The sequence below is a fragment of the Mus musculus genome, chromosome 8 (assembly GCF_000001635.26).
Source record: "Mus musculus strain C57BL/6J chromosome 8, GRCm38.p6 C57BL/6J".
Taxonomy (NCBI): Eukaryota; Metazoa; Chordata; class Mammalia; order Rodentia; family Muridae; genus Mus; species Mus musculus.
The window spans coordinates 58,526,698-58,552,444 of NC_000074.6; the positions used below are offsets into that span (position 1 = coordinate 58,526,698).

General features: G+C 33.6%; 1 protein-coding gene across 3 annotated transcripts in view; it reads right to left on the minus strand.

Moving 5' to 3' along the window:
• Galntl6 (UDP-N-acetyl-alpha-D-galactosamine:polypeptide N-acetylgalactosaminyltransferase-like 6) overlaps positions 1-25,747 on the minus strand; it is a 1,140,043-nt gene that overhangs the window by 754,209 nt on the left and 360,087 nt on the right. For all 3 annotated transcript variants that reach the window (XM_030243596.1, XM_017312847.2, NM_175032.3), the window contains one exon: positions 9,209-9,317. In XM_030243596.1, coding sequence (XP_030099456.1) covers positions 9,209-9,317 — 109 coding nt within the window. The remainder of the gene's footprint in view (positions 1-9,208; positions 9,318-25,747) is intronic.

Below are 25,747 nucleotides of genomic sequence, written 5' to 3' on the forward strand. Positions count from 1 at the left end.
CACTTCATTATTGACAATATGGGTTTAAATGAATGGTACCCTTCAATCATGGGAGACTCCCAGTTGGTATAAAACCACGTGGCAACTGCCATGTTTTCTTAGTGTCTTGGTAGTGATGTCATTGAGTCATCCAAGACTAAAGCTCAATTTCCAACTGTCTTACACTTCTTCCTGTAGCTTGTACTGGCTACACAATGATGTAACTCTGTATATAAGAATGGCTTCTCTCTTCTCATTAAAAGATAAAGTATAACAATAGTGCCAAACTCATAACATTGGAAATTCATTGGAAAATGGATTTCAGGAAAAATCTCAAATTACACTTTGGTTTCTTAGGTCTGTCTGGATTCAAGTTCTTTCCTTATACTAACTGTGCATCAGTTTGTCTTTGAGGGTTTTTTTTATTAGAACATATTTTTCCATAGCAGAAAATGTTCTATTCTTTCTTTTTTCCTTTCTTTTTTTTTTTTTTTTTGTTTTTTGTTTTTTGTTTTGGTTTTTCAAGGAAGGTTTTCTCTGTATAGCCCTGGCTGTCCTGGAACTCACTTTGTAGACCAGTCTGGCCCCAAACTCAGAGATCCACCTGCCTCTGCCTCCCACGTGCTGGGATTAACGGCATGTGCCACCATGGCCAGCTTCTATTCCTTCATGATCAAGGATTATGATCTAACTATAAGACCCATGCAGAATATGTACATTTATAGAAAGAAACATTTTGATAATAATCACTACTGTTCCATGTAAAAGAGTTGTGTTTGATAAGTGATAAATACGATAGGAGAGGAACATATACATGAAGCAGAATTTCACTAAATATTCTATAATATAAATGCCAGAGTAATAGAAAGCTCTATTGCAAGTACAAGTTAATACACCAACTACCATGAAAATGTTTGCAAGTTTTTCTACATTTATTAGATGTGAATGCAAAAGAAAAATTATGACTGTTGATTCAAGCTATCATCAGATGGAAGTAGAAATCAAGGTTATATGAATATATATAAAGATCATTTAGGGAACAGCACAAGCATTTTAATTGGACAATTTAATTAACATTTAAAACAACTATGATAGGTGTGATCATCAAGCCATATTTTACTAATGAGGAAAATAAGAGTAATAAATCTCATGCATTTTTGGCTGTGGGAAGTAAAAGTTACTAAATAGAGAGACAGTACAACTTTCACGAGTAGATTAGTTAAATTGATTATTTCTTCATTTATTGGAACCAAACCCAAGGCTTTGAGATTGTTAGCCACATACTCTACTAAATCTCCACCACCAAATGAATTAGTTTTAAGAGACAACTATATTTTTGTACAAGTGGATTTCAGTTAATAAATCTCCTGAGATGTTTCTACATTGCTATTTTCAGATTGTGAGACTGAAGGAAATTTTCCCTAGATGAATTTTACTCAATTTAAATTTAGCTAAGTTCAATTCTATTTTTAGACATATAGATGAGAAATCTCAATAGAGTCCCTTTGTTTCATTTTACCTTTTCTGATTATACAATGCCTGTAAATGCAATATTTCATTAATATTTAATTCTAATTCAATGAATAATAATAAATTTGGTCCTTCCCTAAAATTGACTAATATCACTTAACTAATATCATTATGAGCTTCTTAAGAATACACCATTCAGGCATAAATTTCAGAAAACTATTAACAATAAACAATGTTTTCATTGTTTCAAGTAAGAAAAGAATGCCAGATGATGTTCTATAACTACATGACACATCAATAAAAGATGACCAGAAGTAATGCTAATTATACCAAAATTATATTTTATAAACATTGAGAATAAAAAATTACATTTTATTTTATTTTATTTTATTTTATTATTTTAACTTTTTGGAAAGCAAGTAGGTATACTCTATCCCAATTGGATGCATTTGAGCTTCCAATAGGTTTTGGCTAGCAACTTCTAAATTACGTAGCATAATGACATTTAGGACAAAAATGGCCTCTGACAGCACTGAAGTGACGTGTTCTTTAAGGAAACTTCAGAGAGTGGAGCACTAATGATACAAACATGGTAAATTCCTACCTCTCAATTTTTCTTTGAATGCATATCCTTTGAATATTTTACTGTGGAAATTAGTAGGAAGAAGTATGACCCTTTAGCATTGTGGACCTGAGCTAACAGTCACTTAAGGGGGCATGACATGCATTTTCCAGAAGAGAGAAATTGCAAGTATATTTAACCATGTTTTATTTAACCATGTTTTCAAATGAGTGTTTTACTGTGGGAACACTGATAGTCAAAAAGGCAATTCAAACAAGTCAAGGTTATACTGTAAGTTAGAGCCTTTGGATAAATGTCTATATTTAATAGAATCATAGGCTTTAATTCACTAATTGCACACATGTTTATATATATATATATATATATATATATATATATATATATATATATATGCTACAGAGTATTAATGAATGTTTCTAAAATGATAACATGGTAATGGAAGATTATTTTGATTTAAAAACTAATAACGTGGTAACAGTAATGAATCAATTTATGTAATATGGATTAAACAGATTCAGGAGGCAGCAAAACCCTTGGGAAATTTCCTGCATACTGTAGAAGAACATGAGAGCAACAGACTACACACTACTCAACATACAAGGTTATAGATGGGTCAATTATAGAGCATATTGGAGCTTAGAGTTTATGATATGAACTTGGCTTTAGTTTTAAATCCAATCGCCATTTAAGTGGAAAAATAAAGTCAGTGGAATCTCAAAAATATCCCTTTAGATTCTACTTGTAGAATTTTGAAACAAGGAGACCAGTTTGAAGGATACTTAGATAATTAAGGCAAGAATTTCATGGTTTAGATAAAAATGGCCACATTGTTAGGAAAGTAAAAGCCCACTGAAGAACCATGCCCTCTGTCCAAGATCATGCAGCTCATATTTGCAAATCATTGTATATGCTTGATCCATTACATGATGTAGGTTGTCATGTAAATTTGTCACTATTTTAATGTCAGTACTGATGATCTAACCCGCAGCCTTGTGCATGCTAGGTCATTGCACCGCCTCTGAGTTCCAGTGGTTCTCTAAAAGCATTTATTGAGTCAATGGAATATTTAGAAAGGCCAAATGAATAAGACAGAATGAAGGGTGCTGGTATTCAAACATATAAGTATCATTGACTAAGATAATAAGAAGTAGCAAAATATTAAATGTAACTTCATTTGACTACTGAGTAGTAGAGTAGAATTTGTAGATTGTTGATAAATACTTAAATACCTGTTGCCAAGAAATAAGATCAACCATAGCGTCCAAAGAAGCTTTTAAAATACGACTCTCCTCTTATCAAAATCCCTAATGGCCTGGAAAAGTGCATTAGCAGATGCATGTTTGCATCCCAGCGTTCAGTTAAAAGGCTAGCATTCCCTGGCTTTTATCTACAGTTCTAACACTCACAAGGCATCCCAACCCCTCTTCTTGACTACGTAGGCAGGTACATGTGGGTGCATGAACACACATACACACACACACCAACACACACACACACACACACACACACACACAAACAACTAAAGTATGTGTCTGAGCTAATCAGGTCACAAGATCATTAGAAGTGTATTGGTTAAGGAATATTTAATCTTGTTGATAATTGTGGCAAAGCGCACATGTAATGAATTATATTGATAGAGAAGTGATAGCTCTAAATAAAAGTCATAAAAAGAGGACTTAATTTGCTATTGTAGACATCATACAAAGTCAAGGGTAACCATTGTTACTAGCTGTTCAGCATTACACTGCTGTCTAAGTATGTGTTTTGACAAGACAAAAAGACAAAAAAAAAGTCATAAGGTCAAGAAAAGATAAATTGTCATAACACACAAGTGTAAGTATGATGGCTGTTAACATTAAAACTCTAAATGATAGGAGTGGGCAATTATGATTTCCAGAATTTCCTAAATTTCAATTTATATTAGAGAGAGTGAGACTACCAGGAGAACTCAGCTCAGGGATCAACTAAACAGGGCTCATAAGGACTCACAGAGATTGAAGCAACAGTTACAGAGCCTGCCTGAGTCTGTCATAGGTCCTCTGCCTGCATGGTATTGTTTAGCTTGGGGTTTTATTGGAATCAACAGTGGGACTTGTGGTGTTTCTGATGCTATTATTTACTCATGGGACACTCTTCCTGCTGCTGGGTTGCCTCAACCAGCATTTATATGAGTGTTTGTGCCTAGTCTTAGTGCATTCTTTTATGCCATGTTCAGGTGATATTCCTGGCAGGCCTGCTCTTTTCTGAAAGGAAATCAAGAAGAGTGGATCTGAGGGAGACAGAAGGTGTAAGGAGAACAGGCAGGAACGAAGGGAGGAAAGACTGCCATTAGGATGTATTAGATGAGACAAGAACAAAAATTAATAATAGTAAAAGTCATGAGCATGTCTATATACCAGGTATAATGTTAATAAAGCTTTTAAAATACGTAAAGAATCTAGATAAGGTTGGTCTTCTAAGATTACCACTTAAAAACCAGAGAATTGACTTACAAAACACCCTGAATTATAATAAATAATCTTTTTTTCCATTTTTTATTAGGTATTTAGCTCATTTACATTTCCAATGCTATACCAAAAGTCCCCCATACCCTCCCACCCCCACTCCCCTACCCACCCACTCCCCCTTTTTGGCCCTGGCGTTCCCCTGTACTGGGGCATATAAAGTTTGCGTGTCCAATGGGCCTCTCTTTCCAGTGATGGCCGACTAGGCCATCTTTTGATACATATGCAGCTAGAATCAAGAGCTCCGGGGTACTGGCTAGTTCATAATGTTGTTCCACCTATAGGGTTGCAGATCCCTTTAGCTCCTTGGGTTCTTTCTCTAGCTCCTCCATTGGGAGCCCTGTGATCCATCCATTAGCTGACTGTGAGCATCCACTTCTGTGTTTGCTAGGCCCCGGCATAGTCTCACAAGAGACAGCTACATCTGGGTCCTTTTGATAAAATCTTGCTAGTGTATGCAATGGTGTCAGCGTTTGGATGCTGATTATGGGGTGGATCCCTGGATATGGCAGTCTCTACATGGTCCATCCTTTCATCTCAGCTCCAAACTTTGTCTCTGTAACTCCTTCCATGGGTGTTTTGTTCCCAATTCTAAGGAGGGGCATAGTGTCCACACTTCAGTCTTCATTCTTCTTGAGTTTCATGTGTTTAGCAAATTGTATCTTATATATAATAAATAATCTTGATACAACTTGCAGCAGATAATTTGACAAATATTAATTATGTTCTAATTTACTAGTATATTTTATAGTCTAATTTTTAAAGCTGTGCATATGTTCTCTTCATGTCAATCAGAAATAATACAATAAAAGAATACAAACACATCAATGCAAAAGGTAATAAAAAAATCTCTCCTTATCAGCTTAATCATGAGTCAATAATTACTATTAAGATATTACCTATGAGATATTCTACTATTATGACAGGAATTTTCATTTCTTAAATGGGATTAAGAACTCCAAAGGAGCACAAAATATAAAAATTTAATTTATACTAGTGAACACTTAGATAAATGGAAGTAAAATATTCCACTAACTGCTGCTGAAACTTACATTTACAGTCAGCTGAAATACAAATACGTGCTAAATCCTTACATTCAACTGTATGAAAATGAATGTTTGGATTTAGGTCCTAAATGCACAGGCTAATATTCTCAAGTTTTTTCAAGATGGTACAAAACATCCCCATTGGCATGAATCATCCTTAAGAAATGATCAACGTATTGCTGTAGTTGTTTATACCTGCAACCCTAGCACTTGTCTAGGAGCAGAGAGATCAAACCAATAATACAGAGTGAGACCCTATCTCAATAAAGAAGGGAACAGGAAAAAGGGAAGGGAAAGAGGGAAGCAAAGATGGAGGAAAGAAAGGTGGAAGAAAGGAGGAAAGGAGAAATAAGAAGGGAGTGAGGAAAGGATAAAGAGAGATAGAGATAGTTTAACTGAACTATACAGAAAAACTATTTCACCGCCTACATATGAAAGAGGTATTATGGGAGGCTGTAAAGATGTCATATTAGGAAATATAACCTTATGTACATTTAAAAGTTTTATCAGTCTACCTTGAAAGTAATGATTATCTATAGTGCCTTTAAATCTTATTTGAGCAAGCAACCAATCTGTACTATGCTGCTTCATCCAAGTATTTTGATCTACATTAAAAGGCTGAATAATGATAAAAAAAGAAAGAAAGAGGTATTGAAATGTTTGCAAAATATGAGATAATACACTTTACTACATACGCCTAGCAAAGTACATCACCTTAAAAAGGCACTGTATATATTCATAAGGAATAGAAAAATAAAAATTGAATTGGAAATTAATAAGATATTTTTCTTCAAAAAGGAAAAAAAACAGCTTATAAGCATACAGAATTAATTTCATGAAAGTGGCTAATATGAAAATTACAAGTGATTGTATATAAATTCCATCACTATTAATTAAGGAAATATTCTTACAGGATGAAGCCCTTTAAAGGAATTGCAGCAATGGGAATTCCATCCATTACTGACCAAAATAATTGCCTTAATAATTTTGGAGAACAGTTTGGTAGAGCTTATGAAATGTCTTCCTTAAACATACAAATGTATTAGCTGATATATTCCTAATAAAATATTGTGTCTGGCCCATGGCCACACATAAAAATTGTTTATAGATAGATTATACATTATAACTGCAATATAGAAAACATCCAAATACCCAGAAATAGAATGTTGTAGAAAATTAAACAACATAAATATGAATCAATTGGTTTTGCAAGTTGACAATAATTAATTTTGAAAATAATTGGGAATGGAAAATAAAAATCATTGGGCATAATTTGAGGTTAAATATATTTCAAATGCAAGAAACATCATAACATGTTTAATAGTACAGAAACTCTAATACATATGGAGAAATATAAGAGAGTAAATAAAAAAATTTAAATGTTTGAGGAGGGACAATGGAACATTAGGACTGGATTTGACACATAAAAGTGTTTATTTAATTTTGAGAATCTATTCATGTATGTTTGAATGATTTTAAATGCCTTATTTAAGATATATCAATTCTCCAACAAGCCATTAAAGAGCCTTACCATTAGTCATTTAAAACAATCACACCTAATTTATATTGAAAAGTACTAAATTACAGGTCCTTTGAATAGCCCCTGATCCAAATAGAGACAAACACAAAACATGTAATAGGAAGCAGAAATAAAGGGAAAGTGATTGATTTTCGATCTAAAATTTGTTTGCACAAACTGAAGGTATAACCATTCATGTAAAAGTACCTAACATGATTTAAGAATTACAGTTTGGTGGTCTGGAATGATGACTCAACAGTTAAGAATGCTTGCTGGTCTTCCAGAAAACCTGAATTTAGTAGCCATAGTACCACCAATGTCGGGCTACTCAAAAATGTTTGTAACTATAGTTACAAACTCTTCTTGCCTCAAGGGGTACTGTACTCATGTGTACATATACTCACATTCAAATGTACTTAAAAATAAGAATAAAACAAAAGTTTTACATAGTTATAGTTACTAGAAGCTGATGCCTAGATAATTGGTCAATTATTTTACATTTCATTGATTTATCAATTATTTTATCATAAGGAAATTCTTCAAAGAAGACTACAAGAAATATAAATTGATTTGCTAAGTATCCATAATAGTAAAGCTAGAATATTAACTTAACTATGTCTTTGTTCCATAAACCTATTATTACTCCATGTCCAAATATTATATTATTTTAATGTCAGGAATTGGGGTGGATATATAGAGAAGAATTAGGTCTAGTTTGCTCTATATAGTCTTAACTAATTTATAGTTTTTATGTGAATAAATTTATAAAGACCCAATAATTTTACAAATTTTGGCTAATATCTGCCAAAATTGTTCTGAGATTCGGTAATGTACATATTAGTAAACATGCATTCAATATTTTGTGATAATTTTGTTATTATTATATTCTTATAGTTTCAGTTGACAAGGTTAAGTAAACATTGCAAAAAGCCTTGTGAGTCCTGAAGCATAAAGAACAGATGGTCAGATTAATGCAGGTGGACTAAGCTCTCAAAAATAAGAGATAAGAGGATTAGCCAGAGAAGCTGGAGGTGAGGAAAACAGTTCTGTGATTTCCCATTGGCTCCTGGTCAAGGTGGGAAGATGCTATCTCAAAAAGGTCAATGCTTCTAAGACAGGAATCATCTTTGGGACAAGTTTCTTTAATGAAATAGAGAGGTGGGCTATTCTTGATAAAAAGAGAAAGACTGAGAAGAGAATAAAAGGAGCTATAATTAGATCAGCTCTACCTGACACAGAAGAGTCCTGTACCATGTCAGGACAATGTACCACTCTGCCTGTTATTATCCCGATGGGATGAGTTTGAGCAAGTTTGACCAGGATGACCTCATACTGGGTAGTCATAGCTGTGCTTCTGGTGGAGTGCCTTACTGTTGCCCCAATATCTTTGCAGACAATAGTTATCCTATTTCTGTGACAGTCCCTCTGAGAAACAGCAAAGTTACATTGGCTGCATAAGAAGGGCCTCCTTCCATGTACCACTATCACCTTGCTCAGGATGTCTACTGATACACTCTTTTTGAATTTTTAATTGCAGAATTCCACTTTTTTCAATCTTTCTCTAAGAACATTCTTGTAAATTTTTTTCTTCTAGATATGTCCCCAGCCTAGAACTCTACATGCGTTTAAATCTATTTGAATCTATTGAACTCTTAGTCCAAGTTCTATAAACTTCAGATTCCCAAATGTGGTAATTTATGAAATTGTCACAACCAATTAAAATTCCAAAAGCTTGTGGCATGACTGAGTTGCTTAGTACTGACATTTAGATATAATTTGTCCCAGTGTGTGAATCTGGCTTGTGTTTACCAGCTTATGTCTTACTGATAAATCCCAACATGACTCACAGAATTATTTTAAAAGGAATCTAAGACAATATAGATTTGCACATTTGCAATGACCTCCTCTGCAGCCAAGGAAAGGATGTTCATTATTTGTTTTGTCTGTTTTGTTTGAATTCATCTGTTTCTGTCCCTTGTTGATTACCAATGTTCCCATAAGACAGACAACTTTAGTGCATGCAGAAGAAAAACGGACATAAGAACTTAGCAGGGACAAACCAAACACTGAAGTAACAGCACCACTCTGTCTGATGCTGAATCCATACCTGAGCGCAAAGCATCTCTCTGAATGCTCTCATAGTCATGCCAGTCTTTTCTTCTCAGACCATCTGTCCAGGAATAGAATTGCCCATCTCCTAGGCCCAGTGGAAATGTCTGTGGAGAAAGAAAGTATTCAAGCATAAAAAAGGAAGAATTTTGTTCTGCATGGATGATAAGCACAGCAGGGCCCAGAACAAGCAATGCAAGAAGATTTGTTAATTAAATGGCTCCTCTGAACATTTTGAGATGAAAACCATTGCTATTGACCTAAAAAATGCATACTCCAAAACTTTATTTTAACATTTAAAATGAGAACTTGATCCTCCCACAACTCCAGCCATAAAACATTTTATTTAATCTGGAGATTTTGTTGACTATACCCCACCCTTCTATTTGCCTTCATCTGCTTAATGAGTAGATATAGATCTACTGAATTAACTTGGTATATTATTAATAAAGTTTGATATGTGTTCTTCAAATATATTTAGATGTTTTTTAATAATAGTAATGGATGTTCATAGAGTGCTCACTATGAGAGTAGTACTATACTAAATGCTTTAGGACACAACTTTTAAGTCCTTATAACAACATTGGGTGAAAAATTCCCATTGTCCTGGAAATTAGACTACAGCAAAGAGAATTACATCAAATTTGAAAGCATTTTTCTCAAGCCAAGGTTTGAGTTCACTCTTTGAAGCCTGATATTATGGCCTTAATTGACACCAAAGTATTGTATTCCATTTGATGTCTACTAAAGGATATTTCATGTTTACACTAAAATGTCAGATGGGCACCCTGCCCTAACTGTACTCAGGACCCACATCTATGTGTACCTCAAACCCAGTGTGTTGGGATGTCAACGTGTACACTTCTCTTGCTTACATTGCTAGTATCACCCCATATCATGAATTATGTTCAAGAATTGCAATAAGAACCAAAGATTACTTTGAAAGAAATTTATTTCCACAATCTTAGTATTCACTAAAAGAAGCAATATACTACATAAAAAAGAAAAAATTATAAGGTAGAAAAATTCAATTTGTTGAAAGATTAATAGATTCAATTGTTTGTTCCCTTTTCTTAAGTATTTTCAAGGCAAACAGACTATCTTATCTCAGTATTAAATATCATTTCTGTTATCCTTATTAATTTACCATTAATTTATCTTTATCGCTTACAGGGTGGTACAGTGTCTTCAAAGGATAGAAATCAAATATAATGTTTAAGAACAACATGAAGGTTTAAATTATAAAAAAGATTTTTTCCTACTTAATTAACATAACATAGTTCAGATTTTTGTTGGTTTTGTTTTTATTATCGTAGCAGCAAACAGGAAAAAAAGATACTGAAGACTGTTAACAGTGACCATACATTAAATAATTAAAAGAATGGAGATATATTTTAAAAGAAAGATGAAAAGATTAAATATATGAAAATAAAAAGAACAATAAAATGTGTGTTTGTATGTGAGAATTTGTGTGTGTGTGTGTGTGTGTGTGTTGGAAGACTGATAAGATTTGAAATTACACTAACACAATAGCAAAATCTAGCAAGAAATGATAAGGAACTGAATTTAAAGGATACATCCTGTGATTTGTAACAGTAGTTGTGTATTTATAAATACTTTGCAACAATAAAATTACATTTTTAGAGATAATTCTCTTTTTAAATATAGCTTGTAGATGAATATATTATTCTATATTATTTTATTCTATTTCCATATTTTATAGAAAATATTATTTTATATAATTCTATTATATATTATAAATAAAGTTTACAGATTAAATGATGCTTGGAAATATTGGACATGTGAAAAAAACTCTCCCTTTTTACTTAGCATGCTCTATTTCTCTCATATTAAAATAAGTAAGGTAGACAATAGTGACATTGTAACAGTTTTCATTGTACTCTTAATTGAAATGCATTGAACAAAATCTTGATCTTTATCCACAAAACCAAAGACAGTGATGAGACGGATACATCAAGGAAACAAATAATTGGATTGCCGTGAACTTCTCATAAAAAATTAAAATCTCACAAGGCAGCCTGTGAATTTTAAGACAAAAATTTTAATAGTACTTAAGAATAAGAGACATCAGTTTTGTTTTTCCCTGAGAGTAAGGTTTAAATGATTAAGATGAAAGTTCATATGGACAGTTGAATAGGATTTTCTTCTCCACTTGCAACAAGGTGACCATTGCTCACTACTTACCATCCGCAAAGGATGAGTTTGAATGAGTTTGAATTTTTTTCTTGCAGATGTCTTGACTTATTGATATATTAGGTTCCCTGCCAGTCTAGCTAAAACACAACACCAAGTGACCTAGCCTTTCCCACCATATTTTCACAATGCTACCAGATCAAAGCTAACACTCCAGCTATACATCTATATATATAGAAATTTCTGTCTGAGCCATAGAAATGCAATGAAGCTATGGAGCATGTCATGGGAGATCACCCCACAAGCAAGGTTTTTAAGCACAATGTTCAATGTCACTATTTACTTTATTCAGTTTGCTAGTATGTGTATAGAGCCAAGTATTGCCAGACTTCTCAGAAAAATGGGAACAGATATTTGAAAGCCAAAAAGGCAGTGCAAACTTAAGAGTAACAAAAGCAATATAAAGTACAGAGAACTTTTAACAAAGGTAAAAATTAATTTCCTTGAAGCTTTACAAAAAGCAGTTCTTTACAAACAAAAATATCAGAAAGACTATTTAGATCCTAGAAAAGGACTTTCGAAAGTAATAACATGAAAAAAAGAGAATAATTATGAAAGAGTTTAGGACATGGATATCAAAGCATTTAAGGCGGGCAGAAAACAGATCCCAATAGATTGTAAAAATGATACATCAGTACAGGAAGACAGATCCTCTGTTGTTCATCATACAAGGAGAATGGAAATTGTTTCCAAAGAGGACTTCTCCATGAAACTAAAGCCTATACCAAAAAGACAAAATTATCCCTTTCTCTCTTTTCCTAAACATGTATTTGAAGGACTTAGACTCTTTAACAAAGTTTGAGCTAAATTATTAATGTGTATATAAAAACTACAGTTGGATATGTTAATTAATGACTAAATTCCTAGCGCTCAGGAGGTTAAGGTAGGGACATTACAAACTTAAAATGAGCCAGTCTACATATGGTCAAACAGTAGCGTCCAACAATTTTCCAGTCAAAGATGGAAATGAGAAAACAGGCTATGCAGAGAGCTCACTTGGTAGGATGACAGTCATAGAAGTGTAAGGACATGCATTTTTATTGCCAGCACTCACTGAAAACAGCAAGAATGGCATTATGTGACTGTAATACTAGTGCAAGAATAGGGCAACAGTAAGATTGCTCTTGATATTTGGCCAGACAGGATGTTCATATCTGGAAGCTTCAGGTTTAGTGAGAGATCATATTCCAACGTATAAGGTAGAGATCAATCAAGGAAGACATTTGTCATTGACATGTGTAAGCACACATATTTCAATAGATTTTTTCCTTCTAATTGACATGATCCATCTTTGAAAGAAGATCATTAAGACTCTTGTGTTCTAAAAGGTGTCTCCTGAAGACTCAGAAAATAAACAACTCATGACTCTCAAAAAGTCCCTAAAACTTGGTAGATTCATAAGACTTCTGTTTTGAAGCTATATAAAAAATTATGGGGGACTTTTGGGATAGCATTGGAAATGTAAATGAGGAAAAAGCCTAATAAAAAATTTAAAAAAAGAGAAATGCTCCACTCTTTCTAGCCCACTAGTTTATCTTTCCAACTGCACCTCTTTTGACTCTTCTCTATACTAGCTCTGCGTTCTAACCTTCCTTCTTGTTTGTTAATGGAATCCCTCAAAAATAAAGTTAAAATAAAACCAGAAAAAATTATGAATGCAGGGAAGAGGGATTCTGTAGGCATAATGTTTTATATGCTGTGTAAAGTTTACCTTTGGGTTAAACAAATGTTGATTTCTCTGCCTTAAAACCTTCAGTCTGGATACCGCTCTGCAATTCTTTACCAAGAATCTCCTGCTTCAAGTTTGTGTAAAACATCCTACCATTTACTCTCAGCCTTGTCAATAAATGCTGATCACCCAAATGGCTGGGCAGAATGGAGAATTGTGTGGTGCTTCAGGCAGCACAGATGGGGATGGTAAGATCTGCAGCAAGATGAAGGAATTGGAGCCATGAAGAAGGAGTCTGTAGAGCCAGATCAATGATAAATAATATGCAAGTATCATGAGATGGGGCACAGAGGTGGGCAGATTAGCATAGGAAGTAAAGGCACATCCTTTAACTGTTCAGCTATTAAGGTGGAGTTTTGAAAAAAACATTTTTCTTCTGTTATTTTTTATGGGGCAATAGAATAAATTAAATAAATAAAGATACCTCATTAATTCACCCTTCATATTTATATTAAGGATAATTCATTTTTAGGATTCTCAAACCTGTTGAGCTGACCGATGTCTTTCAGAGAATTGCAAGGCTCAGGGTTTGGTGATTTCCATCCATACTGGGCTAGACTTTTGGTGATACACCTGTCTTGTGATGTCTATGGTCTTCTATGGAACCTCTCATTTATATTCCTGTAACACCATCACAAAATAAATACATACTCAAGTTGTAGTTTTTTGTTATTGTTACTTTGCTCTGTCTTTGGTACCCTCTCTAGAGTAAGCCGACCTTTGTCCATGTTTCCCAAAGGATAGTGTCACCTCAGTATCTAACCCTGTCTCTCCAAAAAAAAAAAAAAAAACACAAAAAACAACAACAACAACAAAAACTAAATAAAGCTGAGGGTGATGGCAAGATGGTATGTTTGTTTGATGGCAAGAGATCCAGCATTGGGGTCTAGCCTGCACTCCGTAGTAAGTTCAAGGGAAGCCTATAATACATAGTAATATTTTGCATCAAGAAACAAACGAACAAAAAATCAAAAGCCCTAAGACAGAGTGAAAATATAACCAATATACAGGACTAGTATCCAATATATATAAAGAACTCAAGAAGGTGGACTCCAGAAAATTAAATAACCCCATTAAAAAATGGGACTCAGAGCTAAACAAAGAGTTCTCACCTGAGGAATACAAAATGGCTGAGAAGCACCTGAGAAAATGTTCAACATCCTTAATCATCAGGGAAATGCAAATCAAAAGAACCCTGAGACTCCATCTCACACCAGTCAGAATGGCTAAGATCAAAAATTCAGGTGACAGCAGACGCTGGCGAGGATGTGGAGAAAGAGGAACACTCCTCCATTGTTGGTGGGATTGTAAGCTTGTACAACCACTCTGGAAATCAGTCTGGCGGTTCCTCAGAAAATTGGACATAGTACTACCAGAGGATCTAGCAACACCTCTCCTGGGCATATATCCAGAAGATGTCCCAACCGGTAAGAAAGACAAATGCTCCACTATGTTCATAGCAGCCTTATTTATAATAGCCAGAAGTTGGAAAAAAACCAGATGCCTCTCAACAGAAGAATGGATACAAAAATGTGGTACACTTACACAATGGAGTACTACTCAGCTATTAAAGGGAATGAATTTATGAAATTCCTAGGCAAATGGTTGGACCTGGAGGGCATCATCCTGAGTGAAGTAACACAATCACAAAAGAACTCAAATGATATGTACTCACTGATAAGTGGATATTAGCCCAGAAACTTAGTATACCCGAGATATAAGGTACAATTTGCAAAACACATGAAACTGAAGAAGAACGAAGACCCAAGTGTGGACATTTTGCCCCTTCTTAGAATTGGAAACAATCACCCATGGAAGGAGTTACAGAGACAAAGTTTGGAGCTGAGACAAAAGGATGGACCATCTAGAGACTGCCATATCCAGGGATCCATCCCATAATTAGCCTCTAAAAGATGACACCACTGCATACACTAGCAAACGTTTGCTGAAAGGATCCTGATATAGCTGTCTCTTGTGAGACTAGGCTGGGGCCTAGCAAACACATAAGTGGATGCTCACAGTCAGCTATTGGATGGACCACAGGGCCCCCAATGGAGGAGCTAGAGAAAGTATCCAAGGAGCTAAAGAGATCTGCAACCCTGTAGGTGCAACAACATTATGAACTAACCAGTACCCCAGAGCTCTTGACTCTTGCTGCATATGTAGCAAAAGATGGCCTAGTCGGCCATCACTGGAAAGAGAGGCCCATTGGACACGCAAACTTTATATGCCCCAGTACAGGGGAATGCCAGGGCCAAATAGTGGGAATGGGTGGGTAGGGGAGTGGGTGGGAGGGTATGGGGGACTTTTGGGATAGCATTGGAAATGTAATTGAGGAAAATACGTAATAAAAATATTTAAAAAAAAAAAGAAATGGACTATGTTATCTTTACCCTTGGGAAGACTTCACTGAACATATTAAGACCTTGAGCTTCAAAATTCACCTCTTCCATTTATATTAGTTTTGAATTCTTAACAGCACAGAATGCTTTTTCTTGTAAGGTGATTAGAGAGATAATAATGACTATCCAGCATCATTACACACAATGAAACAAAGCAAGGGACAGAATGTCAAAAAGAACATTGTCAGGAGACTGAGTTCTGAGAAATGATCACTCATGATAATTCTGCTTTGTTTGCGAAATAAAAGGTTCATCCAGTGAGTGACTTGGTTAGTCCTGACTGTGTTGTTTCTTTTGACAATGGGCTTTTATGCAGAAAAACAAACGATATTTTATAAAATGCTATCATATGATACCTTTTTATACATGTTAACTTATAGGATTACTGTGTTCAAAAAACAAAGTCTTCTAACACATTTGCAATGCTTTAAAGATAAAAAACATTTTATTTTCAAAGTCTACAAGAGTGTAATCACAATTCAGAAGCCATAATATATCATTTGAATTTTTCCAATTGTTTTAAAACCAATGTTTACATTATGTAGTCCATCTGTTAAATTTCATATTTTTACAGGCAAAAGTCAGGATATCCCTCGTTTTACAATTTCTTGGGATGTTTGTGAAAGTTTTTCAAAGCCGTCTTCATGTCTAGATAGCTGAAAAAAGAAAACATTTATTAGTCCTCCTTATAATGTTTTAAAATCATTATTTCTTAAGTGCATACTACGAGCATAATGAGTGGTCAAAGAACAGAAGTTACTGTGAGCAACTAGAGAAATCTGAAGTGAGCTATTCTTACGATAAGATCATTGATCAGATTTAAAATCTTGATTATCAAACAAACAAATAAACCAATCTGCCATGGGAGAAGTTTGATAAGGGGTAATAATATGATCAAAATATAATAACAAAAATGTTTATATAAAAACAAATAAAACGAGAAGAAATGGACTCAAAGTGCACAATATTGTTTCCTTTGCTTTGAGGAGGGTTAAGGACTCAGCAGCAGTCTTTATCCAGTAGCCATAGTTTGGTTGCAAATAAGTGTATGGTGTAGGAGAGTTGTGCTACCAACCCTCAAAATTTGTATAACTTTTATTTACATTTCTAGCAACAAATACCTATTAATTAACTGGCAAATCCTTCCCAATATGACTGCTCTGCAGAGCATACCTTAGAGAAACATTGAGGAGATCAGCATCTTACAGAGATGACAAGAAGCCTGAGAACTTCTTTGTAATTCTTAAGGGAAAATATAAAGAAAGAGGGAAAGGAAGAGAGAAGAAATGAAAGCATGGGAATTAAGATCATAATTGAGGAAATATAAAAGCAATAAAAGATCATGTTAAAAAAGAACATTATATTAACCTTCAAGAATCACCTGTCCCTTTCTTGATGGAAGATCCACACACTTGAAGTTTTCTTGGGTTTTAAGCCTGGGTTCCATGACCCCCTGAATATTTCTTCAGAAGGGCATCATGTTGTGACTTTAGAACTCCACCCTATCAATTTATCAGGAAAAACATTAGCATCCTTTGGTGTCCTCCAGAGTCAATATGTATCGTAGTCTGTGATTATATGTCCTTGTTAATCTGAGCTTTCCCTGCTAAGTCCAAAGGAAAATATACAACACACAAAAAAAGATGAAAGGAGAATTAAAGAGAAAAAGCAATGATCTTCTGCCATGGTAGGTATGCATATGACAAAGAAACCAAGAAAGAAAGACATGGTCAGGCTGTTCAACTCATATGCCCAAAGTAGGTCTACAATAATACTAGTAAAATAAATAGTCTGCAAACAATAGATTCACTGGCACCCATGCTATTGGTTAGTTTATAATTAAATGATTAAATGACATTGTGTGCTTAATCTTTTATAACACTAAAATATCCCTTTAAAATACGCTTTGTGTCAGATTACCATTGTTGTGAAAGCTAACATCACCATTTTCATTACTGTCAAATGTGTGCATAAGTAGCTGTGACCCCAGCTACATCTTCAAGGACATCTTCTACTTTCAACTTTTGAGAATTTAAAATGACCTTTATTGTGATATTAAAGTTTTGACTGAAGGGAAGAGTAAATACAAGTGAAACACGCAAATTCCATGTTTAAAAGGCTCACAAACATAGTCTCCTGGCTTATTTTTCATAATACCTGAGGTAGTATCAAAATATGTTCATCTCTGGAAAATGATTTGAAAAAAATACAAAATGCAAATCTCTAGAAATTTAACAAACATTGATTTTTTTTTTTTAATTTTAAGGACTATAATACACAGATGGATCATTCATTAGTCAAACATTATTCCATGTTCTTCTTTAATATGAAATTATATAAGTATTTGTATATTTGTTTATATGTATGTTGGAGACAAGTTCGGTCTCTGTAGCCAAGGCAGAGTTCCAACTCTCAATTCTCCTGCCTCCATCTCTGGAGTGCTCCTATTATTTGTCACAAGACTCATCTTTTTCACAGCCAACATTTTAAAACTTGTATAATTTAAAATGTTACCATTAAACTTATTTTAATGTGTTCATCTAATGTCTGCTTTAATGCTAAAGAGACAACTGAGGCCCAAGCAAAGTGAATTTCTCGGAGGCAGTACATTCTTACAGGAGATATTCTCTCAGCTAATATGAACTAATCACATATCATGTAATTAGTACTGTACTTTGTGCTTAGAATTTATTAGTGATTAAACAAAGGAACTAATCAATTCATATTATATAATTGTTCTTTATACTAAATATCCTTCAGTAGACTCTCATACTGTGGAAGAAGAGATTTCTGTTGCTTTGTGAAAAAGTTCTATGTGTATTGTAGAAGGAGAGAGTTCTATTGTATGAGGAACAACCAAATGAATTTCATAAGACTGAGAAGCAAAAAAGGCCTAGGAGATAATTACACGTATTATAGGAATGAGCAGTAATATTTAGTAATATTTTCCATTTAAAGTTTCCCTTAAAAATTACACAGGACATTGTACTTGAGCCAGATACCTGTTGTTATATAATATGTCAGTCATTTTTTCTTGGACCAGCACAATGAATATAAAATAAGGTTGTTTTTAAAACTATTGATAATTCAACATAAATATACTATTTGTCTTCAGCACTCCAGTTAGGGGAATAATTTCCACTTCCTTAAATACCAAATGATAAAATGTCAAGACTTGACAAGAATAAGAAAAAAACACTTAAAATCTAAATCTAAAAAGCGTTTTGGACCGTGACTTTCAAAGCTAATTATTTAAAAACCAACAATGATGTTTTCTAAGCTTTTAATTTAGAGTTTTTTGTTCAACAAATTGTAGACATGAAAGACAATAGATCATTGTGTTTTCCTGGTATCTACCCTGTACTCTGAACATAATTTACTTACGGGAAAGCAATTTCAATTATTATAATTATAGCTTGTAGTTTAAAGATTTTAATGAAAACCAAAAATTTAAAACACTCCATTTCATAGAACATGAAAATTGTATTGAGTGACACCGAGTTTTGAAAAGGATTTCTCACCATTCAGTTTTGTAACAAACAAAGATCTACAAAACACCCATCACTTTTGTTGCAGGTGACAACCACAAAACAACACATTTTAGTCTACTTTATTTTATTTAATGTCTTCAAAAATTATCAATGAGAATTATATTTCATATTAATACTAATATTTGATTTATGATATGCTTCTTATAATTTCCAAGTCTAGTGAATTAACCAATAAATTACACAAGACACTCAAAAATTCTTGTAAAGTATTCTTGCTGTTAGACAATTTGTATAAGTTATATTCTACTGTAAGTATTTCAGAATTTGGTGAGATAAATGAGGTGCATTTTGAGAAGATATTTCCAGTAAGTTATGGATTTAGAAATGTATAATCCCACATTAAACAGAATAATACCTATAATAAATAGCATAGTTATGATGACATGAAAAACTTTTTAATTACTCAAGCATTATACTTTTTCTTGCAAAGTGTAAGAGTAAATGATTATAGCCTAATAATACTTATTCTGATATATCATGTGTTCAGAAAGTCAAGTTATCTAACTTTATGCATATAAATACTATGTTATAATAGCTAATATATAAATTACATAATGTATAAATACTACTTTGGAAAAACTCTTTCATATATACTATTCTAATATCTAAAAGGAACGAAAAATATACTTTCTTTTCAGAAAAAAAAATATTTGTGTTTTAGAGTGCACAGTTTAGTGTTTTCTTTTCATAGAGATTGAGAATGTGTCCCCTTTAGTTGCAAGGGAAGAATATGATATTTTTGCAAGGTTTTACAATGTTTCTATTACTATTATTATCATTATCATCATCACTACCATCAACACAACCATCATCAACATCGTCACCATTATCATCATCATTAACTTATGAAACTCAAACATCTGTCAGCTTGTAAACAGATTAAAAGTTGTCAGGCGTATGCTTGCAAAAAGCAAAATATACTGGACAAATTAGAAATCTTCTATAAAAGAGAAGCAAAGTTTGATGTATTTTCTCTCTCTCTCTCTCTCTCTCTCTCTCTCTCTCTCTCACACACACACACACACACACACACACACACACACAAAGAAATCTAGCAAAACATAAAAGTCTGCAGAGGAAGAGCCAAGTCTTTTGTGCTACAGCCAGACATCAGGTAACATTTCCATGGAGTAAACACTAACAGGATAGTCTTCTGGATGGTTGGGTGCTGAGTGAGGAAAACTATGAGTCAGAAAAAGCTAAAACTAACACCACAGCTTTAGAGAGAACTCATTCCTACCTGAGGTATATTTATCCCAAGGAGTAATAAAAAGTCATCCCAATAAAGATGCAAGAAAGACCTGTTCTTGGAAAGATGGAGGGATAGGAACTGGTTTTAGTAAAACATGCCTAGAGGTGCCTACATACAGGGCAACTTATAATGGGAAAGACTAAGATCGTTGATATAGTTGGGGAAAGTACATTTTTCTGATGACTTCAGTCTTTTCTACTTTTCCTGTCTGGCCCAGTGTCTAAGCCCTCAGAAACTGCTGATAAGGATAACATTCTTAAGACAACAATCATCGTAAGACTGAGCTTAACCCATAAAATTACATGGTACTTTCCACATCCCCCAAATACCATATCAACAGGACTCTGGTGCAGTAATAGTGGGTAAGTAAAAGAGGTGGAAGAAATCAGCTGTGTGAAATGAAATGTCCTCAGGGAATAACAGATAGACTGGTAAGATCAGGGTAGAGATGCTGTTGCAAATAAAAGATGCTGTGGGTACCACCAGGAGGCAAGGTTACAGTTTAAGCAGCATTGTAAATTGAGAGACTATTTCTCTCATATCAATATAAAGTATTATGCTAGATGTCTATTCATATTAGTTCCTATTATCAGATAAATTATATTTGTCTTTCAACAAAAAATAAGAAGACATTCTGAAGATCAAACAAATAAACAAACAAACAATAGTATTTGGAGACAAACTTCCTGAAAAATAATCCCACAAAATGGGAGTGTAGAATAATGGAGTAGTGAATCAAAATAACACATTTATATATAAATGGAAAAATAGTCAATAAAAGATAAGAAAAGATGAGAAATGAAAATAAAGATGGAGAAGATTGAGAAAGAATTGGGAGAGAAGAAAGAAGTACCGTGAAATCACAAGACTGAAAACTCATTTTCTTGGCTTACTCAATAGATTTGGTACACCTGAGAAGAGAATTAATGTACTTAAAGACATGTCAATAAGAAGTTTCAAGACAAAGGGATAATTAATGAGAAATATTAAGCAAAGTTTGTGAGAAGGGAAATATTTGAAATAAATATCACTGTGAGTTTTTTTTTTTTTTTCATTAATGGGAGACACCAAACCATTGTGTATAGGAAGCACAGGGAATCTCAACCGCGATAAGCACATGTAAAAACAAGTAACCAGCACTGAATATAAGCCTAGTAGGTTCAACCTATAGAAAGCCACAAAGTGAAACTAAAAAAGGGTGACAGGAATTGGCATAACATTCTCAAGAAGATGTTAAGAGGCTCATTTGTTGTAAACTAGAAGCAAGAAGAATCCAGACTAGAATATTGAACTCAGCATCATAGAACCCTGTATCTAGTAACATATTCTTTAGAAACATTCAGATGAAATCCTAACAGAGAAAGATATTTCATAATAACACGAATACAAAAGAGTTGGTTACTATACCTGGTAAATAATTATTACCTAAGTTAATTTTAGGGAATCAGATTTTGGAAGAAGGAAGTGTATCAGGATAAAAATTCATACTACATAATAGTAGGTGTTTATACTTCCAAGGAAATAAAAAATTCTAATGCAGGTATCTAATAGCAGAGATTTGAAAACCTGAATCTTTTTATGGTATACACAGCAGCTATTACAGCTAGAAATTTCAACAGCTTTAATTTAAAAGCTGAGCCATTAAATAGATTGAAAATAATTAAAAGTAGAACAGTCAGATAAACAGATTACATTGGGAAGGAAAGACAAAAACACAACAAAACAAAAATCTTTGAATTACACAACACTGTTATTAAACAATGAAGTTGAAGGAATCACAATACCCAGGGTTCAAGTTATCATACTAAAATCATCAGAACCATTAATTGTGAAATAATTATATTTAAATGAACAGTGTAACTAGAAATGGAAGTGTTCAAAATAACCATTGATCTATGCCAGTTGAGTAAATACAATTTTGTGAAGAGTCTTTACAGCAATTATGGTCTACGGCAGCAAGGCGAGACAATATGAAGACCTAGATACAAATTTGCATGTTAAACAAACATTAACCAGAGAGAATTAAACAACTAATATAAAATACAAAACATGATTATTAGTAATGAAACTATAAATGAGTATATGTGAACTTAGATTTGGTAATCAGCTTTCACAAACAAATGAACAAGACAAAAGGAAAATAAAGATTAATATGTCTCAGTAAATTTTTAAAAATCTACTTCACAAGGCACAATGTTGACATTGTAAGAAAAGAAGTCATTAAACTGGAAGAAAATATTGTCAAGGTGCACAAACATCAAACACATGCTCTTAAAGTGAGCTTGAAGTTTAACAATTAGAAAACCATCAATTTGAAAATAGGAAAATTGTATGAACATATACCTAACAAACTATTTATGAAAATAATGCTAACCCACATACAAATCATCATTCACATTATCCCTAATAATTATACACACAAGCTTTACTAAGGCATTGGTATACACCAAATAGAATGCTAAAAAATTTTTTTCTATTTCTAAAGAGAATGAATATATGCACTGTGAAAGATAAAGTTGAGCGTTTTTATAACCAAAAATTAATATAATACCATCTAGCTGATTTGTAGTTCTCGTGCAACTAATTTGAAAACCTATGTCCACAAAAATATTTATACAAACATTTATAACAAGTTTATTCAGTGATTTCCATCCTCATGAATGGGTCTAATGGCCTTATGAAGGTGTGGTGGAGTTTCCTATTCTGTGGCTATTTGTGGACACAGCAAGAAAGCATCATCCTTGAAGGAGAAGTTCTCATTAAACAGTTAATTTACTGGCACTTGATGTGAACTCTGAACAAGTTTCTAATGTCTACACATTACCCAGTACAGTATAGCAAAAGAGTACATTATTCTAGCAGCTCGGGAATCTTATTCCTACATGCTGAGAACATCACAACTGATGACTTTATTGTTGTATACTGAAAATTTTAAATTAGAAAAGTTGATGTGGATGGTGTAGTGAGGTGGTTCAAGTTCAGCATGTGAATTCACGTATGTGATTGGGAAGATTCTAGAGTTACTCATATATTAATGATTGGAGTGCAAAGCATAAGTGTCCAGTCATATTAATGCTAATACAGCAACAGATGGTTATATATAGGGACACATAGAAGCACACATAAAGGCACATATGTATGTATCAGTACACATATATATGCATAAAATTATGTATTTGTGAGAATATATATGTGTTTATATATGTGCATGATGCCATACTTGTATAATATTATGGTTAAACAAATTATGTACCATGTGGAACATGCTTTTGCAATTTGCCATTGAGGCATTGTAGGATGGTGCAGTCTTAAGAAATTAGGCTATTAAAAGGGATTAATGAAGGGCTGGAGCTAGCTAGTAGGGGTGAAGAGCACTGGTTGCTCTTCCAGAGGATGTAGGTTCAATTCCAAGTACTCCAGCATGGAAGTTCACACTTGTCTATTCCTCCAGTTTCAGGGCATCTGATGCTATCTTCTGGCCTCCGAGGACACAGCACACATGTGATACACAGACATACATAGCTACAAAATACCTATATACATCCAAAAATAAATTAGAAAAGAGATCAATGCATTTCTTGCAATAGTTGACCAGTTACTGTGTGAGTAGATTACTTAAAAACAGGAATTGCGTAATGATTTGTCTCTTGAAAACATAGCCATGCGCCCTTCTGCTTTCTACCATGAGTTGAGGCCCCATGGAGCTCTAACCAAAATAAAAGCAAATGTGGTCTATGGGTATCAAAACATACTTAATACCAGTCTCAAAAACTATATTTTAACAGAAGAAAATAGACGAAGACTCTTAGTAATATTCACATGTAGTCCTTTATTTTGGATAAGAGGACCAACGATATCGTGACAATTAGCACACCTAGTTTCAAATCCTGTATTTAATAAAATAATTAGTAATGTGGACAAATACATTTTGGTTTAAGAAACCATTCTAAAAATGAACTAAAACATGTTATAAGGTATTATAAACATAAAGAAATGATCTAGTTAGCCAACAGCAGACAAACCAAAAATGAAAACATGTGCCTTTATTGTGATCATTTAAAGGATCACAAAAGGCAACTGATGCTTTTCAAAAGTCTCTTTATGGAATAATGTTGAAATAAGGCATTGAATAATGTTCACAAGATACAACTCATTTAAATACATGACTAAATAGTGTGAGAAGAGACACATATTCCTCAAAGATTAATTAAGATGATTCACAGATATATCCCACCCTTGAGTAGGAGGAGAGTAAGTCCTCATTTCATTCAGATTGATATGGCTGCATGAATAGGACTAGAGCTTGAAAAACTTCATAATAGAGAAATCAGACAACAGATTTTCAGGTATTCAAGATTTCCAGGTATCTATTGATATTGATAAAAATTTCTTATACCATAAATATGGAATATTTTGTAATAAAAAAATTTTCCCCAGTGTGGCCTTCCTCCTCAAAATCAGTAGCTCTAATCAAATCATGAGAGAGAGAGAGAGAGAGAGAGAGAGAGAGAGAGAGAGAGAGACAGAGACAGAGACAGAGAGACACAGAGAGAGACAGAGAGAGACAGAGAGAGAGAGAAAGGAGAGAGAGATTTAAGCAAAACCTTATAACCTTATAGAGATTTTTTTTCCTAATTACCTAAGCAGTATGCCAAGGTCACCAAGCAAGGAATGTCTGAGACTCTATCAGAGCCATAGGGAGCCTAAAGGGAAATGATGACTAAATGTTTCATGAACCCCTAGAAGTTATGATGGAAACAAAACGGACATTAGATAAGATTAAAAAGTAAAGCAATGATTGTAGGAGGGACTCCAGTTGACACCATTTCAAAGTTGCTTCAGTATTTGTAACAGCCAACTATGGACAATATGAGATATTGACTACAGAAGAAACTCCGAGGGTTATGAAGGCTCTGTATGTTTTCCAATGTTTTTATAATCAGAAACTCATCACCTCGTTATAAGTGTGTGAAATGATATTTATATCTTTGTAAGACTGAATCCATCTGTATGCTGAGGTGTGTGTCTATTCAATTTGTGACACTGCTGTCAAGATTTCGCATTATTTCCTGTGAAATATATTATCATAATTAATAACTGTTAAGTAAATAATGAGGTACAACAGACTGGTTTATTTCTGCGTTGTATTAGTTTGCATTCAGATGATGCTAAATTACTCATTTCAGTTGTTTTTATTTACCTATTTGTCTTGATATTATTTAAAAGTATTATGTGCCAAGGATTCTTTGTTAGCTTGACCAAGAAATAGAAAGTACATTTTGGAAAATGAGCTTGTGGAAGAACAACTATGAATCTGAATGAAATGAAAATTAAAATAGTAAGCTTTTGTCTCTGATTATGATTAGTAATCTGATGAAATAAATAATTC